This window comes from Neocloeon triangulifer, unplaced genomic scaffold (genome assembly GCF_031216515.1).
Source record: "Neocloeon triangulifer isolate White Clay Creek 2 clone unplaced genomic scaffold, ASM3121651v1 ptg000008l, whole genome shotgun sequence".
NCBI classification, from domain to species: Eukaryota; Metazoa; Arthropoda; class Insecta; order Ephemeroptera; family Baetidae; genus Neocloeon; species Neocloeon triangulifer.
In genome coordinates, this window is record NW_026775550.1 from 2857737 (window position 1) to 2880297 (window position 22561).

Sequence of the window (22561 nt, forward strand, 5' to 3'; positions counted from 1 at the left end):
TATTAATTTGATTAGAATTTACTATACTTTTTAAGGTATTAATTTCGAGGCGTTAATTAATTATTTATTATCTGTTAAAACGTCTCTCTCCTCTGGGCCCTCTTCCGCAGTCGTTGCGTGAATATCAGACACACTGTTGGACAATAATAAAAATGAGTTTCTATATCAGACTCACTCGATGCACGTCTGATGCAATTTGTCGCGGTTTCGCAACACTGCTCCGTACAGGGCAATAATAATGCGTTATTTAACAGCGCGGCGAAGAAAGTGTCGAATAACTCACCATTTAATAATTCACGCTCTTGCGTGCATTCATAGTAGTTTGACGCGGAGAGTAATTTTATTGTTTGGACTTTGGACAGATGGCACCCACTTGAGACGAAAGTGTTTTTTTGCTGTTATTAATTGTATCCCGGAGAAATTTGTGAACTTTTTTATGCTTTCCGGGTGTGACGTTGCATTTAAATTTGCACAAGTACGAGAGACGTAAACATATTAATCACGGAGCAAAAACTTTCAATCAAATTTTACCATTCACTCTGCATGTGAGAAGTACTTTTTATTTTGCTGCTAATACTAATTTTGAACATCCTTGAATATTTTAAAATAAAGTGACAAAATTCAAATTAACATTAGCTTGAACAAATCTTATAATATGATTAATTTTTTAACATTAAGATTCATCATGACACAGATACATAATTACAATAGAGATTAGAAAATGCTGTTGATTTTGTTTAATATGTAATCAAAAATGTGCTTCGATTAAATGAATCATTAATTAAAATTGTTTTACACAACAATTTAATTAATAATAATCGTTGTAGTGTTACTTTAGCTAGAAAAAAGCTAAAAAATAAAAACAATAAAATAAACTATAAAATAGGCTAAAGAAATAAAATAAATTGGTAAAAAATAACTAAGCAGTAAAACACTTTTAAATAAGTGAAAAATTAAATAACTTTTTTATGTTTTAAGTGATATTAAAACAATAAGAACAAAAAAGGTCAACCGAGGCTCACTGTGGCGGATGGGGTCTTTTTGGCCTCGGAAGTTTTAGCCAAATTCTTGCTAGTGGTGGTGCCGTTTTGTCCAACAATCTCTTTTTGCTCCAAAATAAATGTTTTTCAACAATACGTATGTAAACAATGTGATGTAATAATTTGGACAAATAAACAACAATAAAATAATAATAATTTGTGACAAAAATTATTTATCTTCTATAATGAACCTTGTGATCTGCTAGATCAATGAATTTAATTTTTTATAAAGAGATTTAAAACCAATAAATTAGGCAATAATTTATTCTACAATATTAATTGCACAATTTGCATAAATTAGATAAATAGATATCAATGCAAAGGGGATAGGTTAGGATTTAGCAACGAGAAAAGCAATTAACTTGCAAGTTCTGAACATTTTTTGGCCTTGTGCCAGAATGACACAAAAACGTGTACACAATTATATTTTCTTTTCCGTTGTCGATACAAAATATTACACGTGTTGAATGGGCTCCTCTCGCAGGGCAAAAAAGCGGCCCTTTATTTATTCTGCCGAATCATTTCGGGCTGCTTTGTTTTCACACTCTCCATTATTCACATTGAAACGTATACTTAGCTGAGAAAAAAAATAGCTCCTTTTCCAAAACAGTGTGTCTGCTGCCGTGTAAGAAATTACATAACAAAAGTCTTGGAATACAAAAGTGACGGAAAACCTATTTATTTTCTTGATATTTAAGAGGAAGAAGATGCAAATTAGAAAGTAAAAGACTATAAAAAGCTTTAATACTACGTGTTAGTAAACGTTTTTAATTTATTTAAATTAAATTAGCAACAATTAAGCGGCCAGCCAACAATTAATGCGTTTAATGATTCAAAATACAATCACACAAACATAATTAACACATACAAAAATAATATTTTTAATGCCTTTCTTTGGTACACGTGAAAGTATTGTTTAAAATCCCTTGAAGGAATAATAAAAAAGTAGATGACTTGAAAAATATCATGAATTTTAAGTTGAATTAGAATTTTGCAGAAATTGGGAGAGACAATTTTTTGGTACATTTCTTTCTTTTGAAGATTAATTTTATCTGATTGTGACAACAGCAAATATTGGCAAAATAAGGTTAAAAAATTTATTACAAATACTTATTTACGTTATTTACTGAATTAAAATGAAATTAAAATCGTCATAACTGAGCGTCAATTCCATAATCAAAAATAGACACAATAACGCCGATAAAAATAATAACTGGGTCAGCAAAACGTGTAAACAAAACACGGATGTATCCAATAATTGACATTATTCAAGTGCATTTTATTTCAAGGCACATGAATCAACAGAGGCGTATTTTACAACTGTCTTCCATAATCAGCGGGTAAATAATGCAAAATGGATAATACGGAGCGCTTCCTGCATCGCGCACAATTAAAAATAGCGGCAGTGCCAGCGGCAGCCTTGTGACCTACTCAATCTTTCTCTTTATATTCCGATTGCCGTCGGCAGACGCTGCTTCAGGAACATTTATAAATATGTAAATGAGACAAACATTACGTCGCTGCCTCCAGCAAATGCGATCAAATCAGGCAGTAACTCAATTAAAGGCATTAATGCCTTCATTTACAAAAACTTCTATTTAATATTTTTTATTTTACAAAATTTAGACATTTCAATGATAATTCTTACAAAGGATAATTTATTTCCAAATTTAAGATTTTTTATAAAATCAGATAATAATGAATTGATTGTTTAGTCTGATATTTTTTTTCATTAATATTTGCTTATTCAATCAAAAAATTATCCTCAAATTTATTCTTTCTGATACAGAATTTTGACTTTTGGTGGAAAACATTTCAAATTTACAAACTAAATTATGTGATTTTATCACAAATTTCTGGTTTGCTTTGAGATTTTTTTTTCCTAAAAACTAGGGTTGTGAAACTTAGACGCGTTTTTTGCCTAAAATAGTCGACTTTTTTTAGACACTTTTTTCATAGAAAAAGACTGTTTTTAGACGGTTTTTATCCAATTTAGACGGTTTTAGACTGTTTTTCCAAGGTTGAAAATTTGGCTTGTAAAAAGAAGTCGCCGAGGGTGGATCTAGGGGTGAGGGGGTAAAAATCACTGTTCACAAAAACTAGCTAGAAATGCTCAGAATGACCTGTCCGAGATTTGTAGATGGTCGCCAGAAACCATGAAATTTTTTTTCAAGTCCCGACTCCCGAGAATGCGCGGTAAACAAAAATCGGTTCACTTTTGAATATTTTGTGCACCAGGAGACGAAATAGTGAGTTTTAGACACTTTTAGACTGTTTTAGTCGATTTTCAGACGCTTTTAGACGGTTTTAGACGACTTTAAGTGGGTGTCAATCGTCTTGGAATTTCATGATTCGTGCACATTTGATGAATTCAGGCCAAACCAAAGCCCAGAAAAAAATAGTCGATCGTCTAAGTTTCACAACCCAACTAAAAACTTAAGAAGAGTTTTACGTTTTTTAAATACACAGGGATTTCCATTAAAATCCGTACATTATTTTCCACAACAAGCGTTTTCTACCGGAAATTTGAATTCATCACATTTATATGCAAAACAAATTGACAGGCGAGGACAAAACCGCGTCAAGGAAAGCGAGGCTGCGCTTCACTTGCACTTTTCAGTGCTGCCTGTGCCGAGAAAAGAATAGGCGCGTGCGAATGTTTTGCACGGGCGCGCAATCCCGTGTGCATTTCTCATTTACTCTTCCTGCTGAAGTCTGCGAGCAAAAGTCGAGACCTGATGCAAGTTGTTGGTGCACTTCCTGCAGCTGTAATTGTGCATTCTACACTACTTATTACATACACCGCGCGGCTTGTTGCCGTTTGTGCAATGAAAAGTAAAACCGCCGCGCGCGCGCCGACACCTTTGTTTGCTTTTTACCTCGAGACACTATTTGTGCTCCGTAATGTTGTAAAACACACGTTCGCCAAATTAAAAAGCAAAACCAAAGCAAGACGGCCTTTTGTAAAATGCATCATGAACAATTACACAAGAGCCCGCGAGTGCATTGCATGGGAAATTAAACAAACTTTGTGTTTGACTCCCTGAGTGGTTCAATTTGTTGATTGCTAAATAATCATAGCTTTAAGTAGAGCCAACGGAATTATAAATTATATAGTATTTTAAATATTATTCAGAAACGCCACTTCTTTAAATTATTATAGAAATTGCAAAAACAAGAATGAAACGGTATAAAAATTATCAAAAAGCAGAGCAAATATTGTGTTAATTTATATAGTTTTAAATAACTTTTAAAAACTTTTAAAAGAAAGATATCAACAATTATTATTTAACCATTTAGTTTTCATATTTATCTTTTTTTTATGAAATAATTAATAATTTTATTTAAATAAAATTTTTGCATTTTTTAAAGCATTAAAAATTATTTAGTTATATAACCCATCAATTGTAAAAAGAAAATATTATTTTTGATTTTTAAATATAATAAATAATATGTCAAAGAAATAAGGACATATAAATTGTGATATTATTTCTTACTCCCCAAATCGCTGTCGCAAGTTTTTTGTAAATTATTATTATCAAATTTATTGGAAGTCAGAAGAAAGAGTTTTATCCTTGTTGGAAAAAAATAGTTTTTTTTTGCTCAGAATCAAAACGGCTCACAATCAGAAATAAAAATAAATACCATTATTATTTAGTTATCACGATAAAAAATTGTAATGTAAAAAATTAAGTTAATAACTACTTGCTTTGAAATTTTTGAAATAAACCACGTGAGCAATCAGGCGCAAAGTTTAAAAACTATTAAAAAAAACTATGTGATAAGAAAGAACTGAGAAGAAACTCAATTTAATTGTTATGATTTTCATCGTTGAAGACCACAAAGTAAGAAACTGATTTATGACTTGAACGATTCACATCATTTCAATAACTTAAATTTATCCTTGGTCGACAGTGAAAAAAATGACCAACACTTTCTTCACACATTTTTTTAACACTAAAAATTATATTAAAACCGATGTAGAATGAAACTGAATTAACTGGCACAAATAAGAAAACAATTGAGCGATGAACAAAAGTTTAAAAAGTAATAAGGGACACCTTTCAAGCCAAAGCACAGGTCGGTTGGCAAGGGGTCGTGGATTTATTTGCAAAAATCAGGTGAAAAGAACACAAAATTTGACGGATTTTGGCGTGGAAAAAACTCGGAAAAGTCAAAAGCTTTCCCGGAAAAACGCTACTGTAGTTTCAACTTAAAAATGGAATATCTCGGGTTCTAATTGAGATACAGAAATGCGGCTAGCACCAAAAATTTTCTTTTTACCTCCTCTTCAATCCTGAGGGGTCAAATAATCCAGAGGTCAAAGGTCAAGGTCATTTTTCAGGGGTCACAAGTACAAAAAAAATTCTAGCAAAAATATGCCACCTTTGATTGGGCTGAAATTTTTTTCTAAGATAGTCCTAACATGTAGGGACAACATATTAAAAATTCAGAATGGCATATTTTTTAGTTATTTTATAAAAAAATCACAAAGGTAAAAAAACGTGAATTTTTCGTATTTTGCCAATGGTCGGATATTGATTTTTGGAATTTTTAAGAAATTTTTTGAAAATTTAGGAATTTTTTGTCAATAAACAAATAAATTTACCCATTTTAGATACGTACTTTCTCAAAATAAATTTTTGATCATGAGCAAAATGCGAAAAATTCACGTTTTTTTACCTTTGTGATTTTTTTATAAAAAATCTAAAAAATATGCCATTCTGAATTTTTAATATGTTGTTTCTACATGTTAGGACTATCTTAGAAAAAAATTTCAGCCCAATCGAAGGTGGCATATTTTTGCTAGAATTTTTTTTGTACGTGTGACCCCTGAAAAATGACCTTGACCTTTGACCTCTGGATTATTTGACCCCTTAAGATTGAAGAGGAGGTAAAAAGAAAATTTTTGGTGCTAGCCGCATTTCTGTATCTCAATTAGAACCCGAGATATTCCATTTTTAAGTTGAAACTACAGTAGCGTTTTTCCGGGAAAGCTTTTGACTTTTCCGAGTTTTTTCCACGCCAAAATCCGTCAAATTTTGTGTTCTTTTCACCTGATTTTTTGCAAATAAATCCACGACCCCTTGCCAACCGACCTGTGCTTTGGCTTGAAAGGTGTCAAGGGTTATTTATATTTTTAGTTTGCTTTCTATTCAAAAACCAATATTTTATTGATAATTTTAATTTCAAACCTCAAAAACACGAGGAGAAAAAATATATAGATAAGTATTGAAATTTTTTTAGTAAAAAATACAGCTAAATATGGTTATCTTTACCAAAGTTATGTTGGAAAAAAATACTTTTATAGTACTTTTGTTTTGTACGTTTTGTAACTCGACTTTAATTATATTTCTGGCCAATCCACATGAAGTGCATTTTTCCATATTTTATTTCCTGTTCAGCTCGTGAGAGAGTTTTTCTGTCAAAAAGTGCGTGCGGGGTCATCGCCGCCAAAGTACAAAGTAAACAAAGTCGCACCCGAAATCAAAGGAAGGACACGACAGGGAAATTTATTCAAATAAAAACGGGAGTGCGTCTGATGGTCTCGCGAGTTTTCACTTTTTGGCTGAAATTCAATTTGCAAGTCAAAAGTAACTTTTTTTGCGAATGCAAATGAATTAAATTTTATGCAAACAGACCAGCAGCGCAGAGGGTTTTACGAGCAGGAAAAGGAAACGGCCAATTCAATAAATCGCCAGCGCTGCTGAACAGCAAATATCGCTCAAAAAGCAGACGCAAATTGCTCGCAAAATTTTATATTCCACGTGCTCAGAGTCAATTTAATTTGCCAGACTTGTTTGCTTGAAAGAGCGGTTTACATCCATCATGGATTTCGGACTCTAAATTTTCGGTCACTTTGACTGGTGAAATAATCCATCAGAAATTACCTTTGCATGCACCAAACGAATGCACACAAATAACACTACAGCCGATATTGCACCCTCAGGCCAAAGCAAATATTTAAGCTCTAGAGTGATTTCCTCTCTGCGCCCTCGTTTTAACGCTTCAATGTATGCAATTTCGCTGATGATGTTGCAATCATTCGCATTGGTTTTCATTTTTAATAAAGGCACGGTTTTGATTATTCCAGTAAGTATTTATTAAAAAATATTACAGGACAAACCAATCAAATAATTACAATTGTTCATCCTTCTTCTTTATTAAAACTTTTACCACAAGTCATTTTATGTGATATTTTTTTGTTACTAGATGTCAAAATATAATCAGCTGCGTACAGGGACTCAAGGAGTAAAAAAGGGTTACGTAAGAATTAGTACGAATTCGCTATAAAAACCTTGAAACAGCGGCACGAAGCTAATTTTAATACATGTCTTGTTCCAGTGCAGTCAAATTAAGAATCAGTTTACATTAAACATTACATTGGATGACGTCGAATTGCTCCATTTTGTGAGTAATTATTTATTTTACACCATAGTACTAATTTGTAGTTATGTAAATGCTATACATAAGGGTTTGAATATGAGTACATTTATATATACTTTTGCAAATTCAACGAGGCACAGTTTAATCGTCAACTATATAACACATCATTAATCTTAATCAGATCTCATATGTTTGAAATAAAGTTTGATTTAGACAATTTGAACTAAAAGAAAAGAGAGTACATCGGATTGGATGTGACAAGCTCAATAATAAACATCACTTTGCTCAGGGTACATTAATTTCCGATATATTAAAAAGTCCGCCAACTCATTGCATTGATAAAGTTGTTTGCGTAGCTTTGATGGTTACGAGTAATGAGTTCTATTTACAGGCATGATGCAGTTTTGGAAGAGTAAGAATAAGTGTTAAATTATCATTAGACAGGCGGCAGAGCCCAGAGAGTGGCCATTTTATCCGCACCAGTGCTGATGAAGGAAAACTCCGAGGGATGCCACCGGCCAGAGATGACTTTGTCTTGGTGCTGCGCGACCACCACACTGGGTAGGGGAGTTGTCAGGTCGCCTAAAATAACATTTATTGAAATAAATGATCGTACAAAATGTCAAATTTAAAAATTGTGTGCAATTTTGATATCAAATACAATTTTTAGAAATATTTTTATCAAAAAATATTAATATTTTGTATCAAGAAATGTTTTTATTTTTAAGGAAAATGAAAGTAATAATAAAATAATAAATAAATTAAAATCAGTTCCAAAAAAATTTTGGATTTTTTAAATTTTATATCATTTTAACAAACAATTTTTACCTTGCAAGTCAGTGAGCACAAGTTTGTTGTCGTATCCGCCTGTGAGAAGGTAGTAGGCGCTGGGTGAAAACCTGATGGAACGCACGTCTGATGTGTGCGGCTTGAAGCACTGCACGCTTCGACCACCCCTGATGTCGTACAAAACGCAAGAAGCGTCTTCGTGTCCGGAAACCAGCAGACGACCAGAGGGATCGACGCAAATGGCAGCCACGGGAGAACCCTGAAGTCATTAATTAATTTTATAATTGAATTGCTCAAGATAAGGAAATTTAAAAATACTATAAAATAAAAGAGAAAATTTAAAGATGTAAAATTTGAGTTGGGTTTTTACCCTGTTTCCTGGTGCAGTGGCCGGAGTGACCATGTTTACGCAGCCCCTCGTCCTCAGGTCCCAAAATCTGACTGTCTTGTCTTGGGATCCACTGACAAACATGGCACCACCCCATGTGTACAAGGAAAGAACGTGACCTATAAAAAACAAGAAATTAGTTATAATTGAACAAGATCAAAAATATTTATTCCAATTACTTAAGATGACTCAGATTTAAATTTTAAATTGTTTTTAAGTGAATAATTATTTTCCATAAATTTATAAAACTATACAAAAAAAAAAAAAAAATTTCTGCATTCTGAAATGTAAGAAGAAAAAAAATTAAAAAAATGTAGGAACAATTCCAAATAATTTCACTTATTGCGTCATTTTTCCTCTGTTTTTAAAAATTTCAAATAAATACTTCATTTTCATAATTTGCAATTGCCGCAATTGGAAATTTCAGTGTAATAATCAATTTTCTTGCATTTAAAATGAAAAATCAGTCAAAATGGTCCCTTTATTTAATTAACTATTATTGACTCTATATTTCTATACTTTATATTAAAGTAATTTTTTTACCTGAATGTCCACTCAGGGCCTGGAAAGGAGTGCCGGTGGCGCAGTCAGTCACATAAATCTTGCAATCCCCAGCACCACCACTGATGAGAAGGCTGGATTTGTTGCTCGAGTCCTCGATGAAGCACAAGTCACGCACGGTGCCATCGTGCATCGTCAGCTCAATTTCTTGACCTGAAATAAAAAAAATTTGAAAAATGATCTCAAATGAAAAATCCAATTTAATTACCTTCTAGATTTGACGATTCTGCATTGAAGCGCATGAGTTTGACTGTCTTGTCGTTGCTGCCGGTGGCCATCAGGTCACCCATCGGGGTCCACGCCATGCAGTAGATGGAGCCCTTGTGGTGTTTGGTGCGCTTGAACAGCACTGTTGGCTGATGTGTTTGATGATCCTCTCTGCAAACAAATTAATACTTAAATCAGTCATTTTTCTAGAAGGGATATACTTTTTTTTTAAATTTATCAATTATTATTAGAGCTGTAAAATTTAGCGGATGCTATATTTTCTGCGCTTGAACTTTATTTTATTATCATGTGATTATTAATAATTTAAAAAAAATTAATAAAGTGAAACAGACAAACAAAGATCAGTTAATTTTATTTAAAAATATTTACTTCTAGCACTTCATGCAAGCTTAATATATAAATTAAATTTTTATATATTTTTTGATAATGATAAAAAATACAACAGAAATTAAAGTAACAAAGGCAAATGCAACAAAACTGTAATTTTTTAGTATAAATTTTAAAATAATAAAATTAGATCAAAGATTAAAATATTTATATTTTAAATCTATTAAATAAAACAAATATTATAACTATTTTATTACTGATTAAATATTTTCATTTTTTTTAGTAAAAAATCTTCATTTTGACCTTAAAACATTTAAAAACCCCTGCAAGTTCTTGATAATTACAATTATTTTGCATCAGGCGCGTTTTGGGGGCACAGCGGGAAACAAAGGCTATGGGAGGCGATAATCAGCGAAATGCTAATGCAGTAATTGCAGCCAGGCCTGCCAAGTGTGACGCGCTGCAGAGAGATAATCAAATTATCCTGCAGCCCCACCTTGCTGGGAATGGAAGGAATTAGGGTCACCATTGAAGGCCGGAAGTGAGTGTGCCCGAAATAATCAGCAATGAAATCAAGATTAAGAAACACACACTCATTTTATCTCGCACCAAAACTAAACGAACGGGCTCTCAGCCTCTCATTGTATCAATTGAAAATGAGTTCGTCCCATCAAAATGGCAATTTTTTTATTAATAATTAAAAACGTTTCTTTTAATATTTCCTTTGCCGGAATCCAAAATTAATAATTAAAAGATTTTTTTCATTATTATTTTCCTTCTCTGGGGATACAATTAAATCAAAATAAAATTATATTGAAGTTCTATAAATATAATTTTTGGTTTAAAAAAATTAACTAATTTGTTGTAAATCATTGACAAGTTGTAGACTAAATTTACCTCTTATTGAAATTATAAAATAGCTCTTTTTTTAAATCAAATTAATTTAAACAACATTGGTATTTCTTTTTTAATTATGTTGAAAGTTGCTGAAAAAAAGCTTTGTATACAAAAGTAAAAAGAAAAAATTGTTTAAAAGAAATTAAAAGTCAAAATTTTAAATAATAATTTAATCATTCAATATTTTTTTAAATTATTATTATGTAATAATTCCTTACCTAAGATCGTTGAGTTTGGGGTAGCCGCAGATCCTGAGGGTTTTGGAATTTGAACCGACAGCGTAGAATCTGCCGCTCGGGTGAAACTCGGCACACCGCACTGCCTGGACATCTTCCAAACTGGTGACGGCCACAAATTTCGGCCGTCCAGCACCATTTTCCAAATCTCTCGGCGGGCTCGGAGCCGCTGGTCCAGCCTAAAACAAAATTTAAATAATTTTAGTACAAAATTTCTTCAGATTCATACACATATTTATTTCAGGACCGATTTGGGAATTTTTTTCCATAAAATTTTGATTTCGAATCATTTTCTGGTGAAAGTAATTTCCAGATTTGGTTCTTTTAGTTCATCTCCCGTGGCTAATCGGATAAAACAAAGTATCTGGACCAGATCCATTATTATTTGCGGCGGGTAAACAGATTAAAGGCACCCCGCGGTGCCAAGAAAGTGGGGAGCTGTGGAAAAAAAGCACTCGGGGAAATTACCAACGAGCCGAGAATACAAATTTGCCGGTCCAAAGTGACAAAGTGGCGCCCGTTGCATGATTTGTTTTCATTTCCAGCCCCTCCAGAGAGCACTAACAGAAAAACACACAGACAGAGGCGCACGTTTGCCAAAAGGAAAGAAAGTCTGTCTCGGGGAAAAGGTTAAACGCACGCTTGAGAAAAGCAGAAACGTGCAGATCGAACAACTTTTACGAACCTTAGGGGCTGCTCTTTGGTCAGATAAATGAACAACATATTCATTTGTAAGAGTTTGAATGGATTTAACATTAAATAATAATAAAAAGTAAAGTTAAGAATTAATCCCAGTATGGTTAAGTTGGATTTGTTTTTTCAGATTCAGATTCAGATAATATTTATTCCGTATAGATCAACATATGTACAGAAATTTTCTGCAACGAGGAAAAAGCCCGATTCATTCATTTCCATGATCATCTCCTCGAGTGTCAACTTCTTGAAACAAAAATAACAAATTTATTCCAAATTTCTCTGAACATTCTTTGTTTATATTTTTTCACGGTAAAATTTCGCCGCTGCGTGTTGGCTTTGTTTGTTTGTCTGGTGCGGACACTGGACACTTTTGGTCAATTGGCAAACCTCGCAACGGGGCGTCCGATGCTGAAAAGCTCTAACTGTTTGCGCTCTCGAATCGCGATTGGCACGAAATTCATCTGTGAGCCGCTCAATAGAGCACCTGTCTCGCTTTCTGTTTACGCCGCGAGTGCGGTGAACGTCCTCGGCTTCTGCAGAATGAAATCAAGATTTCGGTGCAGATGCGAGAGACAATGGGGCCTCGCTGCGACACCACGAACGTTATTTTAACACAATAAATCAGGAAAAACCAACAGGACAGGGAGTAAGTGACGTTCACGTTGCGGAAATTAAAGTTACGCAGAGTTTCATATTATAATTGTCGCGGTGGAATGTTCATCAAGCTTTCAACAGACACGTCAAGGAGGTAATTAAAAATCAGGAAATTCGTTTATTTTAAAATGAATATTAAAAATTATATGAATATCATATACAAAAAATTGACATAAATTAAATTTTTAACTTGTAGCACAAAACATCAGCGAAAATAAAAACAAAAAATGCTGAATTATTCTTGAAACTCCTGTTAACACCAAAAACTTCAAAATCTGAATTTCCCCGAACTTAAACTTAAATTTGTATGTAAACAATGTGTTGTAACAATTTGGACAAATAAACAACAATAATAATAAATTGAACCAAACTTTATAACCTCTTTCTCTCCTTTTTATTTATAGTTTTAGCTTTATCATCATCGCGTGGACCATCAAATAAGGATATTCCAGCAAAAAATGATAATTTTTATTGAACCAAAATATATATTTAAAAAAGTGAAAACAAATTGAAATGAGCTTAATAAGCAAAATGTGTCTGAAAATTATCACAAAATTTCACTTTTTGTTAGAATATGACGTAAATTTAGAAAAATATGCAAGAAAACTTTACAATCATGTATGAAAAATGAAAATAAGCTCAATGTTTTAGTTTTGTTTTTAAATTTTTTTCAGCAAAACAGACTAACTACGACAGAGTTTTAATGGTCTATGTCATTTTCAGACTGGCAATTATTTAGGGTTAAAATTTCTTCAAAAATAGAGCATAAATTAAAAACAAGTAATTGATCAAGTTTAATTTTTCCATTGCATTAATTTCGTGGAAATCGCAGAGATTCCAACTTCATTCAAATCCTTGGAATTTCTTCTCAATAGATGCTAATTTTAAATGAAGATTCCACTTCTATTTAATAATTTCTCAAATTACATTTTATGACACTTTGATATGGACTTGGAGAACTAGACAGATATAAGAAAAGCGCCAGAGGGTCGAAGAGAGTAGAAATGTGGAGCAATCTTTCGCTTCATTATAAACTACTCGTTCGCACTACTTTTCCTCACAAAACCATAAAAAACAGATTCTCCGATCTTCCACACTCGCCTATAAATAATTATATTTGATTGCAAACATGGACAGATGCTGGGTCACGCCTCTATAATAAAAATCTGGCGAGAAAACTCGGCTTTTTAGGTCTCCCAAGTGAGGAAAGAGTTATCAACTTTATTAAAGCAGGAAAGTAAAAACTTAATTATGGCAATTATCTTTCTATAAGTTAAAATCAGAGTTTTCTATAGAGAATGATTAAATTTGCCACCACTTTCAAACGCAGTCTGACGCAAAACGACACAATTCGCTTGTCACGTCGTCGTTTCTTCTTTCTTTCGGCACGCGTTCTGCTTTTCCCGGCCGGCGTCCACCTGTCCTCGCAGAGAATAAATTATTATCCCGCACTGCACGATAAGTGGGCAGTCATGACGCTGAATTTGAGTGAATAAATGGCCAAGAATCGCGGTCATCAGGTCGGTAATCCACGCGATGCTAATTGCAGCACAAAACACGCGTCTCGGACGAACACATAATTAATAGTCTGCAGTTTACAATTTTATTGTCGATCTAGTTCACTAGACCATAAGTGATGTACCCGTGTATGGAAGGAAGACAAGGGCACGAAGCCTTATAAGAGGATTGATTCGATTTCAATCGGTTTATTTACCAGTCGACAATGAACTGTGGTTTTTCATTCATTCAATTTATTTAATTATTAACTCTAGTTTTTTTTTAAGAATTTTTTATGTTTAATTTAATTGCAATTTGGAACGACTTTATTTAAAATTGAAAATTGTTTCAAACAAACAATAATTCTTGAAATTGATATGATTTTTTGAGTGGATTGCTAAATTTATATTTAAAATTATATTAATATATTAATTAAACTGAATTGAAATTCCATCCATTGTATTTTGTAATTTTCAAATCATCACCGTTTTTTTCCCTCTAAATAAGCAAGATGAAATAAAATGAATTTGACGTCAGGCATCTAATTAGTTTTTAAAACAGTAATGCCTGATAAACCTGATTTTAACAAGCCAAACCTAGTCTTTCAAGAAACATGCCAAATTATTATGCAAATATAGTTTTCCTCAAACGAGCGCCCGTCGCAATAAAACCAAAACTCTCTGGAACAACCGGTGTTCTTTTTAAGAATGTTCCGCTATCACTATTAGCCCGTAGGAAAAAAAGTGTGCAGATTTCAAACGATCATAAACCTGCGGGGCCAATTTTATGGCTCAATAAGCAATCTAGTTTGGCAAATATTGAAGCGGATTCAAGACCTCTGATTATCTTGTGCAGGTGCTAGAATTTTCCATGTTTGCTAGTTCGTGTATATGAGTAAGTGAAACACATTTGTAAAGGCAACAACTACCACAAATAAAAAAAATAAGGACGGAATAAAACCTGTTATAAAAGTTTGAATAATATTCTGACAAGATCTGATCCTGAATGCGGTCAGACAAACGAAGCCCAGTGATGAAGTGAGTTTGTGCGAAATCCTTGATTTGTTGCCAAGTACATAAGCGTGACAGACACCCAATTTGGGTATTAATAATAATTACAATAGATCCGATAGATTATAAAACTAAGTAAAATTATTATAAAAAAGATATTTTTAATAACAATATTATCCTTTTAATTAATGTTTTATTTTAAGATGAATTTCGGAAAATTTATGAATTTTAATGCAATTATATAATTTATTAAAAATATTTTAATTTTAATTTTGTCAACGATTTAACTTTTAATTAAAAATGTAAGCAATTTTATGGGAAATAAACTAATATATAAATTCTGGTATGGTTCAGAGCTGCATAATCTTCTTTGCATACAAATTTCTCTAGGCTATTGTCGTCTTCGTCTTTAGTTTAATTATTCTTACCCACAATTGGCGAAACATACACGGTATTTAACAACAATTTCTGAAATTGTAAAAATAGTGCTATTTTTTTAAATTATGGTAAGCGAACTGCAAACTGCTCTGCAACAATCGTGCAGTTCATTTTCAATTTCAATAATAATTCACACTCGGTCTGCAAAGTTTCCCAATCGACTGGATCAGCGAACAATCGTTCCTGTCGAAAGTTCTTTTGAATAATCATCTAGGTTGCCGAGTGAACCGAGAATTCACGACTTCATCAATAAATATCAATACAAGGTGAGCGTTTAACACGGCTGGCGAGCGACGGAATAAAAAAATGCAAGCGGCGAAAAAGAGAAATTGATATCGCGAAAAAAGTGACTTGCAAATAATAACAAATTGATGGCTTCGAAAGAAAGCATTGTCATGCTAATAATTGGCAACAAAATAAGACAATGATTCAATTTGAGAAAAGTATGCATGTTTGGACAACAGTTGCCCATATTACGGTAAATTAGTTTTCCTTGCATGTGGTGCATGATGCGAGCATTTTTCTTGGATCACGGATGAGCCAACTTTTCAACTTGTGTGCTACACTTAATTTGCTCGGTATAGGCGAACAGTTATTAATTGAATCGTGTGTGTTATTCGCGCACATGCACCCAATTTATTCCTCGCGTGTCATGAGATAACTTTACTTTTACGGCTTTTCCGCAATCGGCCGCGGTTCCCCCTCGCTAAGCACCAATTGAGCCGAAATGAATTCGCAATAATTGACGGCCGCTGGACGCCAAGTTCGGTTCCCATGGATTTGATAATTTACATGATTTAAGCGCGATGGGTGTTGCAACAAGAAAGTTTGGAATGAAGTGGAGCGTTCGATTGTGTAAAAGCATAACTTTTGTAAAAATTGTGAATTCATCAATTTCTAAGAGAGTGAAATATTTTCTAAAATATTATTCATAAATTGTTTGATCCACAGGAATTGACAGATAATTTTCCATTTGCAGATTCTTATTTATTTAATAATAAATTTTCAACGAATTGTTAAAATTTCCAACATACCACCCGGATGAAGTGAAATGTCATCCTCAACTATAAGGTGAACCACAGACAAGCACTGAAATATATAATTTTTCGAGAAAAGACTGGCTAACTATTATTATTGTAAAAAGTAATATATTATTAAGTACTGAAATACCAAAATAATATTTGAAAATATTAATAAACATTATTAAATAAAAAAATATTATAAAAATAATATTATAATAATTTCAAGGTGAAACAAGTTTTTATTTTTTAAATAAACATGACTGTATAAAAAAGTAGCATAAGTTATTTTCATGAATCTCTTGGTTTTGATTGAAAGTCTTGGAATTATTTAAAGACATGATTTTAATGAAATTTAAAGGATAAACATACTTTTAAAACAAATTAACTAGAGATTTTTTATAAAATTGCAAATTTATTAGCATCAAATTGTGATTCATATAATAATAATTAAATAAATGTTAATATTTAAATTTTTAAAATCATTCAGATTTAAAAAATCTGTCGTATTTTTCAATAATTTAAAGCCTGAATAGACTTGGAAAAAATATCACTTTTGCGTTATTTTGAAAAAAAAAAATATTTAATGGAAAAATTATAAAATAAAATGTAAATCAATTTATGAATTACAAGCAAAAAAAAATTGTAACTAAAAATAGTCTCAAATCACCAATCCACACCACTTTTTTTGTATAATTTAATTTACTTTCGGGCTAGATCAGTTGAACTTATAAAATTAAACCTGCGGCCTGCATTAAGACAAAGCAATTATGAGACACTGACCCTTCTCCTGGGCGGTGGAAATCTTCCTGGTCTGCTTTTCCTCGACTCCTTGGGGTCCTCCGCGGCGAGCAAATCCTCCACCGACTTTCGTCTGAACAAATTCTCCTTGTTTCCGCCCAAATTGAAGCTGAAGTCGCCGGTGAGATCGGGCGAGGGCGAGTTTGCCTGTTGCCACCTGACGCGGCCCTGGTCCTCGACCGAGCGCGACCTGTTGTTCCTGCTGCAGTGGCAGGAGGCGGCGGGGGCGGCACTGCGCAAGGGGTCGCGCCGGAGTTGCGGGGGCGGCGGCAGGACGTCGCGGAACATGGGCGCCATGAGGTAGTACTCGCGACCCTTGTCGATGCACGGCGGCGGCCAGCACTGCCGCAGGTGCGTCGGGGGCGGGGGCGCGCGCCCCCGCATCATCTCCACGCACTCGGGCGTGCAGAAGAAAAAGTTGTCGTGGGCGAGGGCCGGCGGCTCGGGGAACAAACTGCTCTCGTTAGACCCCAGCTCGGCGGCGGCGCATCTTGACAAAACCTTCTTCGTTCGCACTCGCGGCCAACCAAGCACTCACTGACAGACGCGCTCAGGGACGACCTACATCCAAGGAGAAATGCTACCGAACGAGGCCCCCACCTCGCCAGGAGCCGAGCATCAGCCGCCCCTGCGGACCGAATCCAAAACCTCCGAGCAACCTTTTGAACCCTTTGCGGATTTCTTTTCTCTCAAACAATTTGGTCTGATTCGTTAATTATTGGTTGCTTTGGAAATTTTTACTTGGAAGCAACAAGTGGCTAATGATTATAATGATAATTTCATACAATAGAAATATAATATTGAAAAGATTATAATACTTGAGATTTGAGAATCATCTCTAAAAAATATATTTTCCTTTTTCCTTTTCGACCAACTTTTTTACATTCCAAGCAAAAATGGAACAATAAATTAATTATTAGAATTAATTATAAAAACTATTGTCAGCATCCATATTATAACATTTACATGCGTTTACCATAAAATTGCCCTTTGATTGGTAAACTAGAATATTAATTTTAATTTACAAAAACTAATTAAAAGAATCTAATTTGAAAGTGATAATATTTGTGTAAAACTTATTTTTTAAACACAAATATATTTAAATATTTTTAATAACCATTAATTGTAAAAAAACGTTTTAACAAATATTTCGAAATAATAAAAATATATTATAATATTTATTTAAGTTTATAAATAATAAGCCCGTATACATAATTATATTTTTCTTACAGTTTTACTTCAATTCGATTGTATTTTAAAGGGTAATTTCATTTTAAGCGAGCCAGTCGAACCACACAGAAACAGTAATTTTAATGAAGACGTCTCAATCCATCATACAAATAATGCGAACGGCGTTTGCGTGAAACTATTAATCAGCAGTTATGTCAAGATTGACAAGAATAAATTAAAAGTGCGTTCTGCAACTCTCTTGAATCGTGAGTGTTGGTGCAGACGTTGCAAGTGAGGCACGGCGAAGACCAGAAGTGCATCTCCGCATACGGGTCCCGTTAAATCTGGCTGAAGAGGCGTTTCACACGCGACTGACCGCTCGCAACCTCACTCAATCACGCGCCGGCCGAGAGCAAACAACAAAGTGAGCCCAATAGCATATGGGCCGTAATTAAATAATTAACTCGTTAATCGCGTTCTTGATACAACATGTAATTTATTCAAAACATTAAAGATCCACTCGTCGAAATCTGTAATTTGCATTTAACAAATTTAAATTACGCATTAATTTTTCAAATTTGATTATTATTAACTTTTTAGAATTTCAAACGGTGAAAATGATGAAATATTTCATTGTAAAAAAATGCCGTTTTTTTTAAAGTCGCAAATCATTACATCCGTAATTTATTATAACAAACTTGGGCTTTTAAAAGGAGGTCAGATTCTCATAAAATTCCATTTTTGGCGCAAACTTCAAGGTTCACTGGACGGTTCGTCGTAAAAATAATCTGGCAAAAGGCTCAAATGAGAGCCACCGTAGTTCAGATCCCATTTTTATTTGGTCATTATCATTCCAAAGGTTTCGCGAGTCTCTCGAGTTGAGAGTTTGTTTTTTTCCCCAGAAGCAGAGACTCGAGGTAAAAGTGTTTATTCTTCTCGCGCTCGTCACGCGCCGGATGACCGTCCGTTGAGCAAATTAGAGCGAAGAAATTCACGGGACACGCTCCTGGGGCGCTTGCATCTGCATCTGCATCTCTCGCAGACGTAAACGGGCAATTTACGATTCGGGCACGACCGAGTAATTTACTACGAGAGAAAGGCGGAGTTTTTGTATATAATTTCAATAATTTACCAAAATGTGGTCAGAGCGTTAGAAAATCCAAAGGAGTAATAAATTTTGATACAAAAAATTCAGGATTTTTCGAGATTATTATCTTGTTAATCAAGCCGGTGGCTTTCGACGTGCTGGGTGGACTAATTTGCAAGTAATTAAATTGCTGCTGATGGCAGACGTGGGTTTATCTCGTTGGCAAAAACGCCGAATCGCGTGTCGGTGTTCTCGGTTGACACTGCTCGCGTGATCTCAAAGTAATTAGCAACTTCGGAGAGAGCCCGAAAGTAAACAAGCGACGTGTGCGAAAAAAAGCACATGCAGACTTTTCCAATTATTTGAAACAACGGCTGTGTTTCTCAATCTATTTTCATACACAAAAAGGGGAGGCTGGAAATAAGCTTACACGAGTCTGCGCTTGAAATTACTTCCTGCTGCGAACGATGGAGCGAGAATTTCATTTGAAGAACCACTTTTTTTATCAAGAGCGGCGCGCACGAGAGAAATGTAAAGCGAGAGAGACTGAAACGCGGTCGATATATTAAACATCACTTCTCGCAATAGGCTTATAAATAGCAGCTTCTCATTGAGGAAAAAATTGTTAATGAGAAATTTTCCCGTTTAAATTAGTTTGAAATTGTAGGAACAAAAACTTTTCAGTTTTATTTCTCTCCAAAACCTGCTTCAAACACTATTACTTTAAAGAAAAAGAAGTGCAAAAAAAAGACGAATTTATTGTTTAATTGAAAATAATTGTTTCTAATATATTTTGTAGACTGATTTATTCCCAATCCTGGGTCGATTCGTTGGTTCAAGTTGATTGAATTCAAAAGATTTTGTGGATAGATGTTTGTCTATGAAAAAATAGAAGACCCATAAAGGCCGTTTTTAATATATCTAATTTATGATAAAAATATTCGACTTTCTATTATTTTAATTTCAACTACTTGAATGAGTTTCAAACTATTTTATTTTTAAATTGAATGGAAACACTCGAAGTGGATATCATGAAAAATTGAACCGACGAAACTTGTTGCAAAAAAGTTTTTTGTTTATTAAAATTAAATTTTCCCCATTTAATTTTTAATTTTTTATAAATTCCTCCCACTTTATTTTAGTTTGGACACAACAAAACCATAGGTTTTGAAAGAACCAGCGGACCGCAGGTCACCTTTTGGGGTCAATTGTCAGTTTTCCTTTGCAACGAAGTTCACCCAGTTTCAATTTTTCAATTTAATTTTTATCTATTAAAATTGAAATATGGTTAAAGACATATAATAAAATGATTAAGAATGTAGTTTAAATAAATTCAAAATTCAGCAATCAAAAAACTTCTGAACCGGATAATTCAAGTACATTTATTTTTTCTTCATTATGCCTTTTTCTACTCCGAGGCGACCATCATAACATTAGCACGAATTCATTTAGCGATCAAGTAATTGCGCACTTGTATATTTTTTGTTCTCCTCCGACTAAGGAAAAGGCGTCGTCGCCTGACGAGATGCCACAACTGGAGCGCTATCGGGCTAAATGCGTGGGTCGTTAATGCTCTCAAAGTGCGAGCAAGTCGTCGCAAGGCCGGCTCGATTTCGTTCTCTTGTATTTGGCGACAACGACTCTCACAGTCAGGGGATCGGAATTAGCGCCAAAAACAGGCAACGACCTTCGTGCGTCTGCTCCACACTGGATAATCTCATTGTAATGAGCGAATAATTAACGAGAGCTCGGCACCACTTCCTACTTTAATATTCAAATGCTCGATTTCGTCTGGCGCGCGATTTGGGTTATCAGGAAACAAGAGTGGGTTATGCGTTTTGAACAATATATAGGCCCGATTATTTTCTCACACTGTCGCGAAAAAAAAACGCTCCCAAACAATTAAAATTGATTATATACAGCGCGGTGCCTGCCCTAGTTGGCGCCCTCAAACAATGGTGTTTGCAATTTCATTTATTTTCAATCGGTCGGAATTTCTTTGAAATATACGGAAGAGTCGCTTTTGATTTCCCTTTCGAGAGTTGAACTTTGATTTTTTTGGCATTTCTGCCGATAAAACCGCAAAGAAAAGCGAATTTTGCCCAGTGCGGTGAGAAAGCACGGACAACTTTTCCCACGGGTCTGCGCTGCTCTTCCGCCTAATCCGACTAAAAGCAACGATCCTTTTGAATAATAAATGAGACAGAGAATCATAGTCTTGTCAAATTCCTGTCCTACTTGCACGCTTTTTTTATTAATTCAAATAGAAATAGAGAGGAAAAAAAATATATTTTTTTTAAATGAGAGTCCAATAATATATTAATTTATCTCTGAACAATTTCGTTGGCGGAGAGGGGCGAGGCACGGCGGACAAAATGAAATAAACTGACACTATCAGTCACGCCCTGTCACCCTGTGCGGAATTACAAAAGCAATTTTATTCGCACACAACCTTGATCTTCGCCCTTTGGAGCAAAGTCTATTTTATTGTGCGTGTCTAAACAGCAAAAAAAGAGCACAATAAAAATGTATGTTTGCAGTTCAATTTAAAACAAAAATGTGGTTCGAACTCTTATATTATTTCCCTTCCGCCGTTCGTGTTGGTGAAGTAAGATTTTCGCAAATGCATCACGCCAATCTGTCGGGCAATTTAAGCCCCAAAGCGGAAAGTACAGACAGGATGGATGGATTGCCTGGAGGCTGTCAGCGCGTCATGTGTTCATTAAATTAGGACCGATTAATTACGTCATTGAGCGTTGACAGCGCATCTGTTTTGCCAAAGTGAGCCGTGGCAGTGTATTAAATTGGATTCGTTGGCCAAAATTTAATTAATGAAAAAGATTGTTTAAGTGATTTTAAGTGATTAAGTCCAAATATAATATTTAATTTCTGTAGCTGAATTTCTTTATCAGACAAAATTCAGTCAAAAACTTTAAGACAGGAGATTTTTATTTTTATTTTGTGACTTAAAAACAGGTTAAACAAGTCGCTCTTTACTTGTAAAAAAAAAATAGTTGTTCTTTCTTTATTATTTTTATTTTTACAAAATTAGTAGATGATTAGAAAAAACTCGATATTTTAGCTTGCAAATTGTTGTTACTGCTTTTTTCCTACAAATAGTTTTAAAATCGAGTATTTTTTTCAATCCCTTTAATAACAAACAAATAAAACATTTTAGTACGTAATTTTTCTTTCTTCCAGCAAGCAATGAAATATTTTATTTAATTTAAATTTTAAACTGTTTTAAACATTTAATTTATTAAATTTCAATAAAATTTCGTAATAATTCCAAAGTTTTTACCTTGTAGTGTTTATTTTCAATAACGAAAAACACGC

General features: G+C 33.9%; 1 protein-coding gene across 11 annotated transcripts in view; it reads right to left on the bottom strand.

Moving 5' to 3' along the window:
- Nucleotides 1-7119: 7119 nt before the first annotated feature.
- The window catches only part of LOC132194735 (WD repeat-containing protein 47), a 46777-nt gene continuing 31335 nt past the window's right edge, over nt 7120-22561 (bottom strand). For 10 of the 11 annotated variants that reach the window (XM_059616206.1, XM_059616205.1, XM_059616204.1 and 7 more), the window contains 6 exons: nt 10836-11032; nt 9374-9543; nt 9148-9318; nt 8587-8723; nt 8256-8475; nt 7120-8009 (listed from right to left, as the gene is read on the bottom strand). In XM_059616206.1, coding sequence (XP_059472189.1) covers nt 7864-8009; nt 8256-8475; nt 8587-8723; nt 9148-9318; nt 9374-9543; nt 10836-11032 — 1041 coding nt within the window. In that variant the 3' untranslated portion in view covers nt 7120-7863. Of the gene's footprint in view, nt 8010-8255; nt 8476-8586; nt 8724-9147; nt 9319-9373; nt 9544-10835; nt 11033-16950; nt 17497-22561 lie in introns of those variants that run through there. The other variant, XM_059616209.1, reaches the window with a different exon arrangement.